Raw genomic sequence first — 22,613 nt, 5'->3', positions numbered from 1 at the left:
TTACCAGTAGGGGTAAAAAAGAAAGGTTGTGAAAAATGCCCACTGTCCCCCTCTATTGATTGACAGTGGTTTCATGTCTCTGTCTCACTGCTGTAGAAAGTTATTACAAAAAGAAGGTTTATTTTGGACATGCAGTTCCCTAATCAGCCACTTGGGGTGAAATGAAAGGTTGTGAAAAATGTCCACTCTCTCCCTCTATTGATTGACACTGGTTTCATGTCTCTGTCTCACTGCTGTAGAAAGTTATTACAAAAATAATGTTAATTTTGGACATGCAATTCCCTTTTTTACCAGTAGGGGTAAAAAAGAAAGGTTGTGAAAAATGTCCAATGTCCCCCTCTATTGATTGACAGTGGTTTCATGTCTCTGTCTCACTGCTGTAGAAAGTTATTACAAAAAGAAGGTTTATTTTGGACATGCAATTCCCTTTTTTACCAGTAGGGGTAAAAAGAAAGGTTGTGAAAAATGTCCACTCTCCCCCTCTATTGATTGACACTGGTTTCGTGTCTATGTCTCCCTGCTGTAGAAAGTTATTACAAAAAGAAGGTTTATTTTGGACATGTAATTCCCTTTTTCACCAGTAGGGGTAAAAAGAAAGGTTGTGAAAAATGTCCACTGCCCCCTCTATTGATTGACAGTGGTTTCATGTCTCTGTCTCCCTGCTGTAGAAAGTTATTACAAAAAGAATGTCAATTTTGGACATGCAATTCCCTTTTCTACCAGTAGGGGTAAAAAGAAAGGTTGTGAAAAATGTCCACTGTCCCCCTCTATTGACTGACAGTGGTTTCATGTCTCTGTCTCCCTGCTGTAGAAAGTTATTACAAAAAGAAGGTTTATTTTGGACATGCAATTCCCTAATAAGCCACTTGGGGTAAAACTAAAGGTTGTGAAAAATGTCCACTCTCCCCCTCTATTGATTGACACTGGTTTCGTGTCTCTGTCTCCCTGCTGTAGAAAGTTATTACAAAAAGAAGGATAATTTTGGACATGCAATTCCCTAATAAGCCACTTGGGGTAAAACGAAAGGTTGTGAAAAATGTCCACTCTCCCCCTCTATTGATTGACACTGGTTTCGTGTCTCTGTCTCCCTGCTGTAGAAAGTTATTACAAAAGAAGGTTTATTTTGGACATGCAATTCCCTTTTTTACCAGTAGGGGTAAAAAGAAAAGTTGTGAAAAATGTCCACTCTCTCCCTCTACTGATTGACACTGGTTTCATGTACCTGTCTCACTGCTGTAGAAAGTTATTACAAAAAGAAGGTTTATTTTGGACATGCAATTCCCTTTTTTACCAGTAGGGGTATAAAGAAAGGTTGTGAAAAATGTCCACTCTCCCCCTCTATTGATTGACAGTGGTTTCATGTCTCTGTCTCACTGCTGTAGAAAGTTATTACAAAAATAAGGTTAATTTTGGACATGCAATTCCCTTTTTTACCAGTAGGGGTAAAAAAGAAAGGTTGTGAAAAATGTCCACTGTCCCCCTCTATTGATTGACAGTGGTTTCATGTCTCTGTCTCACTGCTGTAGAAAGTTATTACAAAAAGAAGGTTTATTTTGGACATGCAGTTCCCTAATCAGCCACTTGGGGTGAAATGAAAGGTTGTGAAAAATGTCCACTCTCTTCCTCTATTGATTGACACTGGTTTCATGTCTCTGTCTCACTGCTGTAGAAAGTTATTACAAAAAGAATGTTTATTTTGGACATGCAATTCCCTAATAAGCCACTTGGGGTAAAACGAAAGGTTGTGAAAAATGTCCACTCTCCCCCTCTATTGATTGACACTGGTTTCGTGTCTATGTCTCCCTGCTGTAGAAAGTTATTAAAAAAAGAAGATTTTTTTTGGACATGCAATTCCCTTTTTTACCAGTAGGGGTAAAAAGAAAGGTTGTGAAAAATGTCCATTCTCCCCCTCTATTGATTGACACTGGTTTCTTGTCTATGTCTCCCTGCTGTAGAAAGTTATTACAAAAAGAAGGTTTATTTTGGAGATGCAATTCCCTTTTTTACCAGTAGGGGTAAAAAGAAAGGTTGTGAAAAATGTCCACTCTCCCCCTCTATTGATTGACAGTGGTTTCATGTCTCTGTCTCCCTGCTGTAGAAAGTTATTACAAAAATAAGGTTAATTTTGGACATGCAATTCCCTTTTTTACCAGTAGGGGAAAATGAAAGGATGTGAAAAATGTCCACTGTCCGCCACTATTGATTGACACTCGTTTCAAGTCTCTGTTTCACTGCTGTAGAAAGTTATTACAAAAAGAAGGTTAAATTTGGACATGCAATTCCCTTATCAGCCACTTGGGGTAAAATGAAAGGATGTGAAAAATATCCACTCTCTCCCTCTATTGATTGACACTGGTTTCATCTCTCTATCTTTCTTCTGTAGAAAGTTATTACAAAAAGAAGGTTAATTTTGGACATGCAATTCCCTTTTCTACCAGTAGTGGTAAAAAGAAAGGTTGTTAAAAATGTCCACGGTTCCCCACTATTGATTGACACTGTTATCATGTCTATATGCCCTTTAACTAAAAAGCTATTACAAAAACAACGCCTACTGAGCTATAGCAAAAAACGAAGAAAGTTTGCACTTTCCCCACGGTCCCTAACTGAAGGCTCTGCTGAGAGCGTTCTCTCCCGGCTTTTTGCACATTGCGACAGCTTGCATGGGGCCGTGCTTATTATATCGAGGGAAAATATAGAAAAAGAAGGATGTGAAACATGTTCAGCTTTGCCCTTTTGGCGGTCACACTGCTTAGATTTTTTTAGGGCAATTCGTTTTGGAGTTATTGGCGTTAACCGCTGAATGTGTCACGAATATCGAAAACAAAACCAACTTGACCGCGCTATTTAGAAATGATGAACAACCAGCCAGCCAACGATCTAACAGAAATTAACAGCTGCCTGTCAAACAAAAATGATAACAAACCGACCGAATTAAATCCTTCACTGCCACACAGGCAAATGACAAATCGCTTAATAGCCGAAATAATTCTTTTTAAAGTGTCACTCACAGAGTGTGCATTTTACCGTTATGTTCTTTTCTTTTTCGTTGACAAATTGAAAATAATGTGCGTACTTCCATAAACCAAACACTGTCCTCTCTGCTATCTTGCCGGGAGTTCGAATAAAAAACAAACACACACACACACACAGGGTCAGGCGCAGGGCACAGACGCATCACAGCCATTGACTTTACGATCACAGAGTTTCGGCTCCGCTGATACTGTTCATCCGCAGGTGGCACAGTAGACCTAGGCATACTGTCTGACAAAAAGCAGGCTGCAGTCGGGATTTTCCTTTCCTTAAAATAACGGATTACTTTTTTAAAAAAATAACGAAGTTACTGATTACTTCCGCACGAAACTAACGCGTTAAGTTACATATTTCAGGAAAAAAGTAATTAGAGTACTCTAACGCGTTACTTTGTTACTTTTTAAAACCAGTGCTTTTATCAATGGAAGAACAGGGAATAATGATACAAGTCTCCAACAACATGAACAACTGCATTTGCTCTACTTCAGATGCCAAACAAAAAAAAATGCATCCAAAGGAAAACTATAACACTGTCACTCAAGAACTACATTTCCCAGAATCAACACACACACACACACACACACACACACACACACACACAAGGACACACACACTGTGCACTTGCAAGAGTAATAAGCTTTTTGCTGCATTATTTTCTCTTGTTCCTGTCATTGAGCTAATATCTGACAAAACCCAAGATTAACGTTTACATTTAGTTACAGATTAACAGAAAGTGCCATTAACTTAGTCCTCATGACACGTGGACGTTTGTGACACTTTTGAAAATGTATTTTAACAACTTAGTAGATGTCACTAATTAGTTTGCATAATAACATTGTATTTTAATAAAAAATAATAATAATAAATACTCCGAATTTTTATGTACTAACCATTTGTATAAATAAATAAATAAACCCAAGAAGGCACTGGAATGGCTGTTTTGTGAATCAGCTACTTTGCTCATAAAGGAAACTATGCTTTGCATAACCACTTTTTTTTTCTCAGTAGTAGGCACAATTGTATTTCCATAGAATATGGGAATCAGAAAGTGATGTGTAATCAACTCTGTCTAGAACTGTAGAGAATCTGAAACTAAAATCTGAAGCTACTGTCGTCTCTGTAGCCACCAGAGCGCCCCAGTGCACCTTCTCAGTGACGTTTCAAGGTGAATACCAGAGGCTCTGTTGTGTGGTTTAGCTCTGTGTTTACGGGACATTGATTAGTTTGAGGTTGAACCTCTCGGTGCGGCGCGTTTGCCATCTTTTTTTAATGCAATATCTTATGTGAAAAGTGTCCGATAATTGCGAGGGGCTGACTTTGACAAGGAAATCGGATCTCAGGTGAGTGCGGGTGTTACGGTTTAACTGGTTACCGTGTTATCTGGTGACCAACTTCCTGTTTAGGTCTCCGCTGCAGATGTGCTGGAACGACGGCAGCAGTTTCGCCGATTCTGAAAGCACAAACTGACGTGATATTAAGTGCCTAATAAACGCAGACTTGCTCATTGCATGATTTTGATATTCTTGCAGAGATAACAAGTTATATGTATGATCGCCCGTAGCGGCTGAAGTAAGTAGGATAAACAAAAAAATAAAATAAAGTACATCTGTGTTGGCACGGGTTTCGAACACGCGCTAAAAGACGACGCGCCGCGAGACGACACTCACGAACCACCGAGCCATCGATCTTTACATAAGCAGCTCCAGATCTCTGCATTCAACACAGTACTTTCGGCGTCACATCGTGAAACGGGCTGAATCAAGGAACTGTGACCGTGTTAACTTGTGACCTCTGTTTGCAAGCCAAAATCCAATTTTACTGTTGCTATAAATTAACAATTCCAGCCAAAGCGCTTCTAATGCTGCTAAATGATTTGATACGATCTGAAAATTACTCATCGTCAAAAATTACGAATCCCATTAATGTAAACATGCATAACAACAGCCCAACGTTTAAGTAGCTTAGTTCCCATTGGTTCATTGGCAAAACACATTCTTACAGTGGCAGGCTGCCCACATACACTTCTTGGCTATGAACTGCAAAACTAGATGTACAGAAAGCATCATTTCACTTTGAGGAACAATATTTAATAATAATAGGTTGCACTACTTTGCTGTAAAGTGTAATTTACTTTGTTTAAATAACTTTGCAACATATTTTTTCTGCTTGAATGGTTGTGATTGTATGCATCTGAATTGAAATCAACTAGACACAAAGCACAATTGACTACATATAATTATCATTAAAGACTTACATGCAAAGACCATCAAAGTTTTGATTGAACCCAAATGGCCATTTCCGTTACAACCATTAAAGCTTGTGAAAATGTTCTGTGATGTTTTTATTCAGGTTTTCAGCAGCATTTAGATAATATAATAGATAATATTTCACATAATCTTTATTAAACAAAATAGATGATAAACAAGTTAACACAGGCACATTGTCTTTAAAGTGCAACATGCATTCTTCACAGATTAATATCACATGTGACCTATGGTTTCACTGGAACTGTGTTGGTCAGCCTCCTATTGAGGAAGATTTGATTTGTCCTGCTTGTGTTTAAGTGTGTGTGTGGTAAAGCAGTGAAAAGTCCTCTAGAAGTGTTATATGAATTTGTTTTTTACCTTTGTTTATATAGTGCTTTATACAATACTGATTGTGTCAAAGCAGCTTTACAGAGTCAACAGGAAAATGGAGAACAACAGTCATTTTTCAGCTAAAGTCAGTTCATTGATTTAGTGATGGCATCGTCAAACCAATGAGCTTAGTGATTATGAACCAGTGAAATGAACCACTTCTGTGTACACCGTCTTTTGTAGCATGATTGATTTGAGCATTAACATTTCTTTGATTCATTTTGTTTTCTTTGTATTTTTCACAAATGTCTAGTACACCAAGATAAATTCCTTGTACCTATAAATCCATTGTATCTTACAATAAAAGGGATTGTGTGGAAATTTGTCATATACATATTTTGACAGTGGCCGAGAGGTTGCATGGGAACAATGTCCCAACAGATATGGATCCATTTCGAAATCCTGATTTTTACTAGTGTTTTTGACACTCTTTAAAAGTTGTGGCTATTTAGTAACACTTTAAATGTTGTCTTGGATAGATGACAGGTGATATATATCTTTTTTATGTTGTAAAATAAGAAGTGTATGTGGGCAGCCTGCCACTGTAAGAATGTGTTTTGCCAATGAACCAATGGGAACTAAGCTACTTAAACGTTGGGCTGTTGTTATGCATGTTTACATTAATGGGATTCGTAATTTTTGACGATGAGTAATTTTCAGATCGTATCAAATCATTTAGCAGCATTAGAAGCGCTTTGGCTGGAAATGTTAACTTATAGCAACAGTAAAATTGATTTTGGCTTGCAAACAGAGGTCACAAGTTAACACGGTCACAGTTCCTTGATTCAGCCCGTTTCACGATGTGACGCCGAGAGTACTGTGTTGAATCCAGAGATCTGCAGCTGGGTATGTAAAGATCGATGGCTCGGTGGTTCGTGAGTGTCGTCTCGCGGCGCGTCGTCTTTTAGCGCGTGTTCGAAACCCGTGCCAACACAGATTTACTTTATTTTATTTTTTGGTTTATCCTACTTACTTCAGCCGCTACGGGCGATCATACATATAACTTGTTATCTCTGCAAGAATATCAAAATCATGCAATGAGCAAGTCTGCGTTTATTAGGCACTTAATATCACGTCAGTTTGTGCTTTCAGAATCGGCGAATCTGCTGCCGTCGTTCCAGCACATCTGCAGCGGAGACCTAAACAGGAAGTTGGTCACCAGATAACACGGTAACCAGTTAAACCGTAACACGGGCATCGATTTACCGTGCGATGATTACAAACATATATATAAACTAATTTTAAAGTAATAATAGCTACGTTTGTTTGTAAACGTGTTATAGGTGAATTGACTGACCTTTGAACACGTTAAAGGTGTCTGACCTTCAAGCTACTCCGCTACCTTTAAACCGGGTTTCCGTGGAAGTGCTAATAACAGACAGCTTCAGAGAGTTTAGTGTTAGGCTATAACGCTGAAAACTGAAGTCACATTACTGTAATGTGTCATTGTAACGAATTTATTTGAGCTGTTGGTGTAGTGTAATCTAGTTCAGAGAGAAAACGCTGCCATGTGTTGTCCATTTCAGTCCTTTACAAACATGTATCATGGTGTAATTTCCTCAAAATGCCATAGTTAAACACAAATGCTGTTGTTTTCGGTGTAATATAGGAGATATTTCCATAAATCAGAAACTTGTTCCAACCTTTCATCTTAAAAACCGAGGTTATATTTAATAATCTAAAGTGGGACACCATGTCTTAGACGTTTATGATTAACTTATACAGCAATCCTCTTGTTTGGCTGTGAACTGCAGTGTAGAGTGTATTAACAGATGTGTAAGTTCAGTGTAATGACATGTTGGCTACTTCAGAATGGATTAAAATTAGAGTTAGGTTTAAATAAGTGGACACTTTAATCTCGTAGAACAAAAACACTCAAAATGAACAAGCACAAGGAAATGTGCTTGACCACTTGACTTGTATTGCCTAAAAGAAATATGGGGTTTGGACGGAAGACATCCTAAGCTTTCCATAAAAGTGTAATTTCAGGTTAAATTGTGGTAGAAGTAACATTTCCTGAAGTGTCCTACTTTATCAGTATTCACCATAAGTGAGGTTAAAATCTATTAAGTTTGCGACCCATATTGTGAAATGACTTTACATTTTAAATTGAACACTTTAAATTGAAACTTCCAGGCAGATTAAGAAGGTTAACATTGTTATCGCTCTCGTTTGTGATTGAAGAATTTGAGCTTTTTGAGATCTCACATTAAAAAATTGTACATGGTATAATGGTATTTATGGAATATGTGAGGTGTGTGTAGCCTAATTGTTTAAAGATCTGTAGTAGAACGGCACTACACACCATGACTCATTCACTTTTTTTGGCTGTTCAGTGTGTTAATATGAGTTCACGTCTTTTTGTTGTTATGACAACGTATGCCATCTACACCCCTGTGAAAAAAAAAAAATGCCATGTTGTCAGTAAACAAAACACTCCCGACATCATGATGAACTTGCTGATAGATTCAACAGTTGCATTCTAACACACACGGGTCTAATGGTCAACACGGTCAAACCTTCCGCTGTATTTTTAGTGCAATAATTCGTGATTTCTTAAAGTTCTTGATCTGTTTTCTGCAGGCTTTATCTGACTAATGCATGGTCAAATGGCAGAAACTACAAAAGAAGAAGTAGATGCTGGAAATGAGGTTAATGACCCATCAGAATGGGCTGAGGATGCAACCAAGGGTTCGAAAAATGATGAAAAACAGATGGAAAGTCCACTCAAAGAGAAGAGTCTTGGGTTCAGGATGTCGTTCAGAGAAAGTTTGAAAGCGGTCAGTAAAAAGAGCCCTATTGTATTTAAAAACAAAAGGTCAGAGAACAGTGATGACCAAAGCTCAAATTCTCCATTACGACCACCGCACTCTCCAAGTAAGTGTTTAACCACTAGACGTGGTGAAAAGTGTTGCTTTTTGTGACAATGGCTTCTCAAGTTCAGTAATTTATAAAGCAGAGGTTACGGTACTTATAAAGTGTGTGAGTGTACAACAGTGCTAGTTTAACCCTTATCATAAACAATCAAGTGAACTGTTAGACAAGAAACAGTTTAAGAAACTTTTAATTAGCTGAAGCTCCTTGCATGTTTCTCTCTTCAGGTTTGAGCAAAGGATCTCCCTCGCAATCTTCATTTCAGAGTCCAAAGGCAGGAAAGGCTTCTCTTGCCAGAACTATGTCAGGTGACTGGTCTTTGCATGTCACTAGATTCACCTCTAGACAAGCGAAAAACAATGTGTGCTATCATGACAGGAAGTGTTGATAGTAAATGTTGCAAACAATACAGAACGTTTTGCTGCTGAAATGTTTTGTAGCTACTTTTTTTGGGAGTTTAAGCTTTAGTTCACAATTCACACCACAACTTTTTTTCATATTTATACATATTTAAAAACAAACAACACACCTTACAATGTTTACTTCTAGAATTAATAGAACAGTTGCATGAACAAAGATTGTGTCCTCTTGTCCTTTATATCATGTTTATTATATCAGGTGTAAGGAGGGTTCACAAATCCACTGCGTTAGTGTACATTAAAAGATGTTAGATTTTCTTATTAAACTATGAATGTTTATTCACTAAAAGGGACAGATTTAGAGTAAAATACTTTACTATATAAGTAACTGGTTAAGAAAAAAGAGTTTTCATATTACATGGTCCTGTTGATATTTTTTTTACTACCATTTGCTCAGTTGAATGTTATACATAATACATAAATCATCTCCAGTAACTGTTTGTTTTATTCTCAGATTCTGCAGTTGAAATAACAGGTTCATTGGCCAAGAGAGGGGCCTCGATCAGGCAGAGTTTGGGTCTGGGTACTAAACAAAAAAAACAAGAACCACTTGAACCTGTCACAGAGGCGAAGACTTCCTCTGAAGAGCAGACAGAGGTCATAGATACAGTGTTGGAGCTCAGAAAAACATATACTCTGCCAGAGATACCACCTATGCCTTTGTCAGGTGAGTGTGTGCATGTCCCTCTGCAGTTGACAAAGCATTTATAAACATCATGGTTTCAGATAAAAAATTTAATTAATGTTTTAGATATTTAGACTGGTTAATATTTGTGTTACACCAATAACTTTTGGGTCATTTGCGGTACTCACGTTTATTTTTACTTTCCTTAATATCACCTTAAAAAAGTTTGCTCTTAGCAAGGGTCTTTACATTCTTTGAATTAAAATTAGGTCATTAAAAGGAATGCAAAATTTTTATTTTTTAAATGTGGTTTAAAATGGGATTTTATGGTGTATAACCATATGTCATGCTGAACGACAATCCACATATACACTACCTTTCCAGTTTGGGTTGTGTAACCCAACTTTTATTCAGCATTAAGTAAACAAAAGTGACATTTATAATGTTTTTAAAAAAAGTCTAAATACATGTTCTTTTGAACTTTCTATTCATGCTGGAAAAAAAAGTATAATAATTTCTGCAAAAAAAATATATATATATTAAAGCGTATTTCTTTTCAGTTATAATAATAAGTCATGTTTTTGAGAGGCAAATCATCATACTAGAATGATTTCTGAAGGATCATGTGATACTGAAGACTGGAGCTTTTTTAGCACACCTGTTATTAAGAGGACATACAATCAAAGTTACATTTTGTTCAGTATGTTTTGTTTAGCGTTTATCTGTAAAGCACATTACATATGCTGACATTACCCAGAACACATCAGAAACACTTCGATGCTATTCAGTGGTTAACAGAGCATATTACAAAACATTTTTTTGGAAAACATGAGCTCATGTGGCAGAGATCTAGATAGAAGCATTTTAATATAATAATGAATACAAAAAGTATTTAGGCACTTTGTGTAACATTCATGACAGAAATATGATAGTTGTTGACACAGTTGTGTTATGGTCAGTAACAGGACACAACTCTAATATTTTGCTTTTTGTTATCCTTTTTTCTGTTATTTTCTGCAGTAATGGAGATTAACAAACTGATAGAGAGGGAAGTTCTAGAGGAGGCCTATGTGAATCTACTGTCTCTACGCCTAGAGTTTCAGAAGGAGCATCAAGCTCTGGATCAAGAAGACTATCCCATCGAACTAGTCAATAAAGAGAAAGATCTCAGTCTGCTCTATGGCACATTAAGGAGCAAAATGTTTGACATCGTACGCAACTCCAGTGCTCTTCCCTCACGCAATAAAGAGCTGCTGGTGTATGTAGCACAGATTATCCTAGAGGAAGAAAAGAGGCAGGGGGAGCCAGGAGCGATGCAGGGATGGAGGGAAGCATGGAGGGATGCAGTGCTAAACGGGGTTCGAGATACACTGAAGAAAGTTCATCTGGACAGCCCAGAGCAGAACGCACCCTGGCTGGCAGTGCATCTAGGGCGTCTGGGTAAAGCTGTGGTGGAGGATTTGGAGAGAGTGAAGAATGAGCTTCAGAGCCCATATCCAGAAGACTTTAATGTGTTTCAAACCTATGTGTCCTGCTATCACGAGGCTGTAGGAGAGCATCTAAAGAGACTTCTGGAAAAGGTGATAGAGCTGAAAGATTACTATGCTCTTCTAGAGTTCATTATTCATCGCTACCCCAGGTGAGGTTTTCCTCAGTTTAGATTAAGTTTTTGTAAATACAGAAGGTCAATATAACTTAAAACCCTTTTTTATATTGAAAGCATGCTGATTCAAACCTGTATGAACTATATTTTTAAAAGGTGAATTTTGGAAGAATATCCTGGCTGTTTGTTCCACATAATAAAAAAAGAATGGCAAGTTTGGAAATGATAAAAAATACCATGAAAGTATCATGAAATACATATTTCATTATTTAATTTACAGTATCATTCAAAAGTTTGGGGTTGGTAAGACTGAATTTTTTTATATTTCAAATTTTGCATCAAAATACCGTAATATTGTGAAATATTGTTACAATTTAAAATAGGCCTAATTGTTTTCAATATTTTAAAATGTAGTTTAGTCATGTAATGCAAAGCTGAATTTTCTGCATCATTCCTCCAGTCTTGAGTGTCACATGATCCTTCAGAAATCATTTTAATATGCTGATTTGATGCTCTAGAAGCATTGCATATTATGATCATGTTGAAAACAGTTTTTGAGTTCTAAACAAAAGGATCGAAATAAAAACCTTTTGTAACATTCTAAATGTATTTTGGTCACTTTTGGTCAATTAAATGCATCTTTGCTTAATTAAAGCATTAATAATCAAACTGCATTAATATCTGCATTAATTAAATAATTTATATCTGCCAAACTGTTGAACAAAAAATATATATTTGAGATCTTCTGAAATTATACAATAGCTTTGCATGACAATTTTACAGTTATTCTTCACATATACACCACACCATTTTCATAACAATAACATTTGATCCGAGAATGAGTGGCATTTGATGTCATTGATCATACCTGGATGATGCAAATTCTCATTCACATAAGCTAATCAAAAGACTGATGTACTGTGCCAATCAGGTGAATGTCCAGAGCTCCAAACATCCACTTCTCAAATCATGAAAGGTCTAGTGTTTTTAAATGACCCAAACACAGTTTTGGTTCAGTATGATGACTAGCTCATCTTGATTTATTCCAGCTGCCTTCAATCCTTATGAATACTCATTTTAGATCCAGTTGATGAGATTCATTTAGAAGAACTTGGTTTCACAATAATGCACAGAACCAAATATTCAATGGATATCCCTTGAGAGTTGAGAGACGTGTTTTATGACTGATTATGAGATTTATGATTATAGATGTGTCTGTACTATTATTTTAAAGGTTATGATTATGGCTTTAATTATGAATTTAATTGTTGTTTCCATAGTGAGAAAGTAATGGGGAGCAGCTCTCTGCAGCCTGAGTTGAAGGAAGATCAGAGAGTACTGACACTGGACAAAAATTTCCTGAATAAGATAAAAGACAAATACTGTGGTCGCTTACAGGTAGCATAAAAGCATATTTATCATCTGAGATAACACTAATAGCGTGATCGTACTGACAGTATGATGTCAGATGATAACTGCTAGTTTCTGAATTCAATGTAATCTGTGCTCTTGACAGGCTGACATGAAAACATCACTCAACAGAATTATTGAGTTGGAGAATGAGGAAATGTGGAAAGAAAAGAGAAAACCAGAGATTGATGAGGGAATCTACAGCTCACACATTGACATGGACATCTGGACGGTAAGACTGCAGACTTTCTTAATTATCTCACCTTCACTCAGTTTTATATGGAAGTAAAATGAGCATTAAAGCAAAGTCCTTTGATTTCCCATTTAATACTGCTACAAACTCACGAGGGCATTTGTTTACCAATAGAGGGCAGTATTGGACATGTATTTTAACTTACTAATAGTGATCCCGAAACGTATATTGTCTTTGCATGCTATTAGAAATTTTCTGCTTCACGTTTATGATTTCATTATGATTTTGTCCTGTTCAAGTGCTTTGCTGTCAGAATAAATGGGAATCATTCAGGAAACCAGGATCATTCTAGCCTAATTCTTAGGGAATTCTTATTAAAGCCTACATGTGTTGAAGATTTTCAATGGATTTTGAACAAAATGTAGTGTCTCATTCGTTGACAACCATATAAACATTCCATATTTATTGTTACCATGATATTTGCTGACGTTTCTGAAGTTTCAGTCAAATAAATGTTTTTACTGAGTACAATACATAGAATGTATATTTATGTACATATACTGTACATAAACATACATGACTGTAACGGCAGAGAAAGCAATGCAGATGTTGTAGGAAAAACTAATAGAACTTAACAGTTGCAGTCGTAATAGCAATGGTTTCCCCCTTCTTTAAGTTTATGTCGTGTCCAAATTTAGAAACGATTTCCAAGTTTCCCATTCATACATGTTATTATGAGAAGCTGTTCATGTCCAATATCTGACTATAGGAAACTCATATTTACAATCATTCTCACAAGGAGGCAGCATTAAACTGTAATGCTGTGATTTCGCACAAAGAAGTATGACAAAAATATGTATAAAAATTAATACAAAAGGTATTTAGACATTTGTCAAATATTAGTGTAATATGTTCATAGGTAATGTGCTGGTATATGTAAGATCAGTACATTACAAATGCACAATTTGTGGGCAGATACTGCTTGGTTTTAAATATCTAATTTAAAGACATTTAGACATTTGTAAGTGGTTTAAGTGCCCAAATCTTTTCGAGGACTCTGTAATTAAAAAACAGGGGACAAAACACATTTACTGTATGTTGTTTTCTTTCCCAGAATATTAAAGGGAATGTACAAGGATCCAGGACACTTGATGTGAACCTTGAGCAGAAGGTTGTGCGTTCCTGTTTGGAGGAACTGAAGACCTTTCCAAAACGGTTTGTGATAAATAACTACAGTAACATGCTAAGTGGAAGTCAGTTTTGTAAATCTACAGCTCTTAAAGCTTCTGTAATCTATATTTTATATACAGAAGACAACTATTCAAGTTTCCTTCACTTAACAGCTGTTATAACTTTCTGTGCTAATTTGACGGTTATTATAGTAAAACAGATTGGCGTATAATTTCCAAGGCTTTTCAACACACCTTTCCCGCATACTTGATCAAAACCACGTCCCATGAGCACATTAAGTCTTTGCCTTATTTTTAGTTTTATTGCATAGCAATTTTGGCAGTATTTAATTCTTTTCGTTTGTTTTATTTTATTTTTCTGTATGACTGATTGTGGTTATTTGTAGGTTTGAGTCAGCGTTTGTTGAGTGGAGCAGTTCTCTGTCAAACTCCTCTCTCTGGGCAGAGTATCACATCAGTTACATCAACAGCTTCAGTGCCCTGAAGTAAGTCATTTACATAAATTTTTTTCAAGTGTTTGGGAGGAGCAGAAATAATACATAGCTAGCCGCATTAGTCTAGTTCCATTATTTCCTAAGCACCCATTCAGAAAGATTTTGTGTTTACAAAGCCAGGAGGTCTTTAATAGACAGAGAAAAGCTATTCGTTACCATTCACATTTATATCAATGGAAGAATTTTCATTTAATCTTATAATCTTTTCTTCTTCTTTTCTTCTAATCTCGAAAATAACAATCAGTCATGTGAATACTTGGAATTTGTGCTGTATAGAGGCAGTCAGGCATTTGGCAGGGGAAGTCCTTGACAGTGGGAAATGATGGAAACCGCTGGATGTGTCTCCACGTTTTATGAGTGACAAGCAGACAGAAAACTGAACAAACAGAACACGCAAACATGCTGAAATGAGTGTCGTGCCTGTCTGCAATGAGACTGGGAAATAATATTATTTGAATAAAAAAAATAAAAAAATAGCATACAAGTGCAAAAACGGTGTAGGCCTATTTAAGATACTGGTTCGGTTCAATCGATTCGGCATGTTTTTGAAACACAACTATGACTGTTGCTCTCGTGTCTCATACAAGAGATGAATAGAAAGCCACGTAAAGTTAAAAGAACTTTTAGCAAACACGTATTGAGATTTTGTGGTGGGTTTATTCCATTCCACTGCCCTCATTTGATATTAAATGCAATTGTGTGATTTGTATAAAGCTACTTAAATACAATGATGCTGCTTTGTTCATAATCTTTTCTGAAATGTACAAAATCATATTCAATTTATAAATATTAGTTCAGATGGTATGCACTTTTTTATAGTCAGTCATATTTTTTTTGCATTGAATAAAAAATTGAATGAGGAGCATTATTTTGCCCATGTGCCCTTTGGTGGACTCCTTAGCACTTATATGTTCTGCATACAAAATATAAGAATGGAGATATTTATTTTGTGTTTGATTGTTAAAACTAAAATGAGTTAACAAATAATTGTTGTTTGTCTTAATAAATTGGGTAAATTAAAAATACAGTGTTTTTTTAAGAAAGGTTCTAAAGAAATTGAACTGAAAACTGATTCTTGATTCCGAACGATATATGAAACATTATATCGTGATAATTATTTATCTATATCGCCCAGCCCTATTTTCTGTTTTGGACAGATGACACTACAGTACTATAATACAATATAATTTCTGTATTTTTTTTTTTTTTCTCCAGAGAGCACATGAAGAGCTATCAAGACACCTGCCCAATCCAGCTAGGGCTGGTTCACAATGAAATCGATGGACTGACCACCAGATTGAGTCAAGCTGTGATGGAGGACTTCAAAACAAATGTCAAGGTGTGAGATTCTGAAATGCACACTTTTCTCATTGTTAAACAACGGCATTAGTTTGAGAGTCACACCAGACTCTCAGTGTCAGGCAGAATGTAACAGACAAACAACCTTTATGAAGTATTTATTGGAATACAAATCAAAACCATACATGTGCATGATTCTAGAAGTATATAAATCATAAACAATAATGTCTGTGATTATACAAAAGGAAATTGATTATTAACTAAATGTATATGTTTGATAGTGGATTGAGTTAACATTGAGTAGTAAAGAGCTTCTGTTTGTAGCCTTTCCTCAGGAGACAAATGACAGGGAAATGGTTTTCATTTGATGAAGACTTTTCACAGCTGATCAGCAGAACTAAGACTCTTTCTGATCAGAGCAAGTTCATGACCCCAAAACATAAACAGGTGAGAGTGCCAACCAGTTTGCTTCATTAATTTACACACATACATTAATGTGCATCTCATTACTGCCATCTCTGGCTAATGTTCTCTGCTGTAGCCATATTTTTTCTGTTTTTCCACTGTTTGTCTCTTTAGGCTTTTGTGAACAAAGCTCACTTTTTTGTGGTGAAGGAATATGTATCTCAGCTGATGAAGAATAACTACTCATGCAAAAACAGGAAGAATGAGACAGCTGCCACTAAGATAACAAATCAGTGGGAGGAACTGAAGGAGATTTTCCAAGATATGGTACGAACTCCATAACGCAACTCTGCACAGCTGTGCTTTTTCATCGAAACATCCTTATATATTTCTTATCATATTATTTTCTATAGAACTCAACCTTAGATTGGCTTCATCCAGTCGGGAACCAGCTGAGCATGATCATTGGGTGCAAAAAAAGTGACGTAAAACACAATTTACAACCATTAGTTAATAACTATCCAGACATCAGGTGAGAGTCATAGTGCTTGATGTAAATTTGCAAGGTCTGTTAATTTAAAATTGTTCATTTTACTCTAATTTAAAGTTTTACCCCTTTCAGGAAGAGCCATGTCTCAGCTGTGCTGTACTTCCGGGGAATTATAAGAGGCAGGGAAAAGCATACTATACTACAGCGGCTGGCAGAGCTGAAGCAGAGAACAGGGAATACTGGGAATAAAGAGCAGGCTCTCTTTAGTGAGATTCAAGCAGCAGTCAACACAGACTGCCTGGCTGGTACACCCTTCTCCTGTCTGTCCTTCATTGTACCAGACAGCTAATGCACTTCATTTGATTTGAAGTGGACGACAAAATCATTGCACTGTTTGAAAGCGACCATAAGTCTAATTCAGAGTATGAGCAATACTAATATATTATGAGCAATAAGGAATGCTCTCATGCCTCTTGTCAATCCTTCATGGTCTTGAAACATTGTTGCTTTTTCGGATAAAATAGACGAGGCAAAGAATGGGCTAAAATGGTCGTAGTATGTTGTGATCATACTTATGCCATTTGTTAATGTTGTTAGTAAATAATGATAAAATAGTACCAGGCCTTGATAGTGTGATATTTCTAAATGCCACATTGTAGTCGAGAAGCTTTCTCAAAAATGCATGCTGGTTTCAGTAATCCACTATGAACAGCTATGAGATCACATTCAGGTCATGTTCAATTGATGTCTTCTTGATTGGTTTCACTCAGAAATGACTTCTTACAGAAATAAAAATAAGTTGTAAAAGTTGAGAACCTTATCAAAACATCTTCTGTACACCACCAGAGGTCTCTATAACACTGCAGTGCACTTTCCATCATTAGCTTAAACGACTGATCAGATTTGTATTTTTTTAATTCTCTAAATATGAATCTCCATTCATAACAATAATTATAGAAAAATAATAAACATTTGGGTTAAATTTTCTGGATTCAAAATTTTGCCTTTATTAAAAAATTGTATTTTTATTTTTACTGGGCTGATGTTGTGTTTCAAAAGCCCCTGATCTTTTTGAAGATGGAACATGTTTCACTTCCCAAATAAAATATGTTTTTATTTGTTCCCCAAGTATTAGGCTACAGATGATGAAAAACAGTCTGCACCGCTTACCTTGCAGGGCGACATAAAATAATCAAATCGGTCTGTGTTCATGGCCATAACCAGGCTTTGAAGATCAGTAAGGTCTGGGGTGGGGTTAAGAATTGTGCTTTATTATAATAACCCCTACAAAAAAACAACTCATCTGAACACTTTAAAAGAGAAAGACTTGTAGATGATTGTGGAATATGTTTTTTCTCTTTATTGGAGTGATGAACACTTTTAAATTACAGTGGGTATGGAAAGTATTCAGACCCCCTTAAATATTTCCCTTTGTTATATTGCAGCAGTTTGCTAAAATCATTTAAGTTATTTTTTTTTTCCTCATTAATGTACACACAGCACCCCATATTGGCATAAACGCACAGAATTGTTGATAATTTTGTACATTTATTAAAAAAGAAAAACTGAAATATCACATGGTCCTAAGTATTCAGACCCTTTGCTCAGTATTTAGTAGAAGCCCCCTTTGGCGGCCAGCTCTAGGAAGGGTTCTGGTCGTCCCAAACGTCTTCCATTTAAGGATTATGGAGGCCACTGTGCTCTTAGGAACCTTAAGTGCAGCAGAAATAGTTTTGTAACCTTGGTCAGATCTGTGCCTTGCCACAGTTCTGGCTCTGAGCTTTCTAATCAAGTCCAATCAGTATAACCAAACACATCTGGACTCAAATAAAGGTGTAGAACTATCTCAAGGATGATCAGAAGAAATGGACAGCAAATATATGAGTTAAATATATGAGTGTCACAGCAAAGGGTCTGAATACTTAGGACCATGTGATATTTCAGTTTTTCTTTTTTAATAAATCTGCAAAAATGTCAACAATTTTGTGTTTTTCTGTCAATATGGGGTGCTGTGTGTACATTAATGAGGAAATAAAATGAACTTAAATGATTTTTGCAAATCGCTGCAATACAACAAAGAGTGAAAAATTTAAGGGGGCCTGAATACTTTCCTTACCCACTGTATACCATATTTATTGTATCAAAATTTGTTAATACTTTAATATATAGGTTGGGGTGGATCATTTTACCAGTTTCCTATTCATGCAACAATATATAACTACTATACTGCATAAAATAGACTTCTTCATGGCAAGTGTTTGCATAGGCCTATTTCATTTCCTTCTGTGCTTGTTCGCTATCTGACTATTAGTTTTATAAGCTGCTGCTTGTAATAGCATTTATAACGTTTCTGACAGAAAATTGCCAGATGTTCCTATGAAACAAATAAAAAATAAAAACAAATAAACCGAAATTAGTTCAAATATTTTAAACCTTTAAATAAGATCAAATAAAGGTACTGCTAACCTTAAAATGCAACTTCACACTTTATTAAATTTCTAAAGTGTCAATCAAGTGTAATCATATGGACCATCAATGAAATATGTAATATTTATTTATGCTTTGATATTCACTACTGGTTGTCATACAGCTACAGAACAGTGTCCTTACAAATGAAAATTTAACCCTTTCTAAATCTCCAAGGGCCATTTGAGAAGAAGAAGACAAATTTTGTGTATGACAATTTATTTATTAACACCATTATTAACTCCTGTTGATGACTCTCTTTTAATTGTTGTTCAGTCCTCCTGTCAAAATGCTTCCGCTCACTGATAAAAAAAACAAAAACAAAAGTTGGATAGTTGTAGAAAGAAATGGTTATTTGTGAATAATGGCAGGATTGTCTCTTCGCTGTAGACCTAAAATATGTCTCTGTGCTGGTCATCTCCAAAGCTAGGCTTTGATTACTATACAGGGAGACTAGAAGGGGGATCTCTCTTAAAAGTGGCTTCTGTACCTATAGGAATGCGAATAAAAGTGTTATGACAATCTATTTCACATTTGCTCTAGCTGCTGTTCTGCCCAAGTAAAATTAATTAGTTTAACCCAAGCTAAAGAATGATAATGAGCATTTGATCAGATACAACTGCAGTCACAAATTATGAGATGCATTATTTGAATGCTTTGCGAAAGAGATGTGTTTTTAATCTAGATTTAAACAGAGAGAGTGTGTCTGAACAATAGGTTTTCTGCACCTGGTGCAATTAACTGGAGTGCAATTACTGTGCAGACAGGACCAGACTAAAGGAATTCTAGTGCCTATGTGAAGTGCCTAAGGGGAAGTGAGCCCACTAGTGGACACCCAGGGAAACAGAGACTAGACAGCGTGACATTACCCCCTCCTCCACGGAGCAGCTGCCAGATGCTCCACCCGAACCCAAGGGAAAACCAAACAGACAAAGAGACCAGGAGGGAGGTGGAGCGGCGGAGGACTAGGGGGAGGGACGGAGGGCCAGGTCATTAGAGGGAAACAGACAGAAAAAAAAAAAAACATAAGTCCACGAAGGACATCACGTGACGCCCACCAGGGCGGAGCAAAAGACCACCACAACCATGTGGTCAGGGCGGAAGCCCCCCAGGGCGGAGCAGAAGACCACCACAACCTTGTGGTCAGAGCGGAAGCCCCCCAGGCCAGAGCAGAAGACCACCACAAACCTGTGGTCAGGGCAGAAGCCCCCCAGGGCGGAGCAGAAGACCACCACCTCCGTGTGGATGAACCAGACGCCCCCCAGGGCGGAGCAGAAAACCACCACTTCCTTGTGGTCGATGCAGAAAGCCACCAGGGCGGAGCAACCCTGACTCTGGAGGGTCCACGAGCACCCGACTCGACTCTGGAGGGTCAACCGGAACCTGACTCAACTCTGGAAAATCAGACGTAAATGTGAATCAGTTCACTTTAATTCTGAGGTCAGGAATTTCCATCATATGTTTAGTCAAGTGATATCTATTCTCCTCACTTCCTCTTTTCTATCATTAGTGATTTTTACTAGTCAAGCAAAGATTCCTCCTTAGTATGATAGGCTCAGGGCTGGCAGACTGAATGTTGTTTATCAGATGCTCTTGATGTTAAAATAAATAATGTTGCTTTTGATTTTTTGTCCACACCCTGTCTGAAATCTAGCAGGGCATGATAATAGTTTAGTTTCAGTCCTTTCAACTGCTATTCACAGTCTCACAAACATTAGATAAATAAAATGCACTCCTAAAAATAAACCAACACAGTTCGCAACAAACAGACCCAATAAGAGATAAACAATGTCTGATGTCACATTGGCAAAGAAATACAATTAAAATAATATAAATAATGTTTTAACTCCACAGAGCCATAAAGTGACCCCAACAACGTAACACAGCATACCATATACTGCTGTGTGTGCACATGGATGGGTTAAATCCAGAGCACAAATTCATGTATGGGATACCATACTTGGCCACATGTTCACTTTTCACTTTCATTCTGCTATCCTGAAACAACAGAACTAACCAGATGATGAAATATAGAAAAACACCAAGCAGTCAGTGTTGCTGGTTAGCATGGTTTCCCCTTGCTTGCAGATGTGGTGCCTACACACTTTGATTCTACAAAACATCTCCTCTCAAAAGCAGTCAAAAGTAAAGACAATCTGACCAGATTCAAATTCATGTCACTGAATGACAGGTGCATGTGATATCTTATCAGATGTTTTATCCAAAGTGACTTACGTCAGGGATCATTCAGTGAATTTTATTAAATGATAGGTATTTTTTAAAAGGTAAATCACAGTAATGAGAAATCTCAGTCATGACGTCTGTAAAAACCATAAATATGACCACATTGTGGGTATTTTCCCATGTAAAAAATCAAGCATAAATTTGAGAAAAAAAGAATTATGAACTATTCTTTACTTCCTTATTTCACTTTCGCAAACATTTCCATGAATGTATTAAAATTTAAATAATCTGATTGGAGGATTGTGTGTGTGTGTGCGTGTGTGTGTGTGTGTGTGTGGGTGAGTGGATATTTGCGTGTGCTTGCATGTGCGTGTGCGTGTGCATGTGCGTGCGTGTGTTGTATCTTGCATAGAGAAAACTGCATTCTCTTTCATTATCTACAACTTTCTAAACATTTGTAGAAAGAACTTCTGCTTTCAGAATTGCTGGTTGTACTTGGGTTATTGATTTCATAATATATCATATGATTTTGAGTTTTAAAATGAACACTGAATTAAATGCACTTGAAAAAAATCAGGTACCATAATGCAGGCATTACTGTTCAAACATCATTTCCGTCCTCCATTAATTCCTATGTGATGTCCGCTGCAGTTTTGTTTACTAAGAAAATGTAAAAAGCATTATTATTAAACAAATGAAAGCGTTATTTAAAATATTGTGATGAATAAATTTGTAATACTTTTATATTACATAGATGATGGTCGTGTAACTAGTATTCAAGTTGGCAACAGCAGAAGATGACAAATTACATTATTTTTTTATGGCTGTAGTTATTGTAGACATTCGGGTTATTATTACTTTTAAACAATTTATTGTGTAGTAGGAAAATAACTGAAAAGATGAAGTTGAAAAATGAAAGCTCTTCCTCTGGAGGACGAATTTCCTAAGAGCAGATCCCATAGTCACTTACAGGCAGAAGAACACAGAGCAGAGTTTCCCCAGAAGTATCAATCCTGATCTTTCTTCTCAACCCATTGCCTTTTTTTCCCAGGACGACTGACTCATAACTCATTGTTACTGAATGAGGCAGGGATTTCCTGTAATCCACTGATGTTTTTCTAGAATGCTTCTGGTAATGTACGACTGGATCTGTGCATATCTGGCCTGGCCTGGATCGATTGCGGGTGTTTTGAAACTGTCTCAAATTTCAAGTGATATTTTATAAACTGTTTGGAAATGCCTTAAAAACCTTTCCCAGATTCACCTGCATCAATACTCGTTCTTATGAGGGATTA

The 22,613-nt window shown here is 36.7% G+C and overlaps 1 protein-coding gene across 4 annotated transcripts; it reads left to right on the top strand.

Annotated features, from left to right (window-relative positions):
- The first annotated feature begins 4,170 nt into the window (after positions 1–4,170).
- LOC113112973 (exocyst complex component 3-like protein 4) lies at positions 4,171–17,577 on the top strand. Of its 4 annotated transcripts, none has more exons than XM_026278996.1 (14): positions 4,171–4,195; positions 8,250–8,543; positions 8,768–8,848; positions 9,414–9,626; positions 10,605–11,223; positions 12,468–12,585; positions 12,704–12,829; positions 13,905–14,005; positions 14,367–14,465; positions 15,690–15,813; positions 16,098–16,220; positions 16,353–16,505; positions 16,592–16,710; positions 16,801–17,577. In XM_026278996.1, the coding sequence occupies exons 2-14, from the start codon at positions 8,264–8,266 to the stop codon at positions 17,015–17,017; spliced, it is 2,373 nt and encodes a 790-aa protein (XP_026134781.1). In that variant the 5' UTR covers positions 4,171–4,195; positions 8,250–8,263; the 3' UTR covers positions 17,018–17,577. The 4 variants fall into 4 exon arrangements, with proteins under 4 accessions (XP_026134781.1, XP_026134778.1, XP_026134780.1 ...); XM_026278993.1 differs by lacking the exon at positions 4,171–4,195 and adding an exon at positions 4,228–4,370; XM_026278995.1 differs by lacking the exon at positions 4,171–4,195 and adding an exon at positions 6,451–6,512.
- Positions 17,578–22,613: the final 5,036 nt, after the last annotated feature.

Source organism: Carassius auratus, chromosome 13, assembly GCF_003368295.1.
Source record: "Carassius auratus strain Wakin chromosome 13, ASM336829v1, whole genome shotgun sequence".
Taxonomy (NCBI): domain Eukaryota; kingdom Metazoa; phylum Chordata; class Actinopteri; order Cypriniformes; family Cyprinidae; genus Carassius; species Carassius auratus.
The sequence above is the reverse complement of the archived record's forward strand: the minus strand, read 5'-3'. Positions and strand labels throughout refer to the sequence as shown.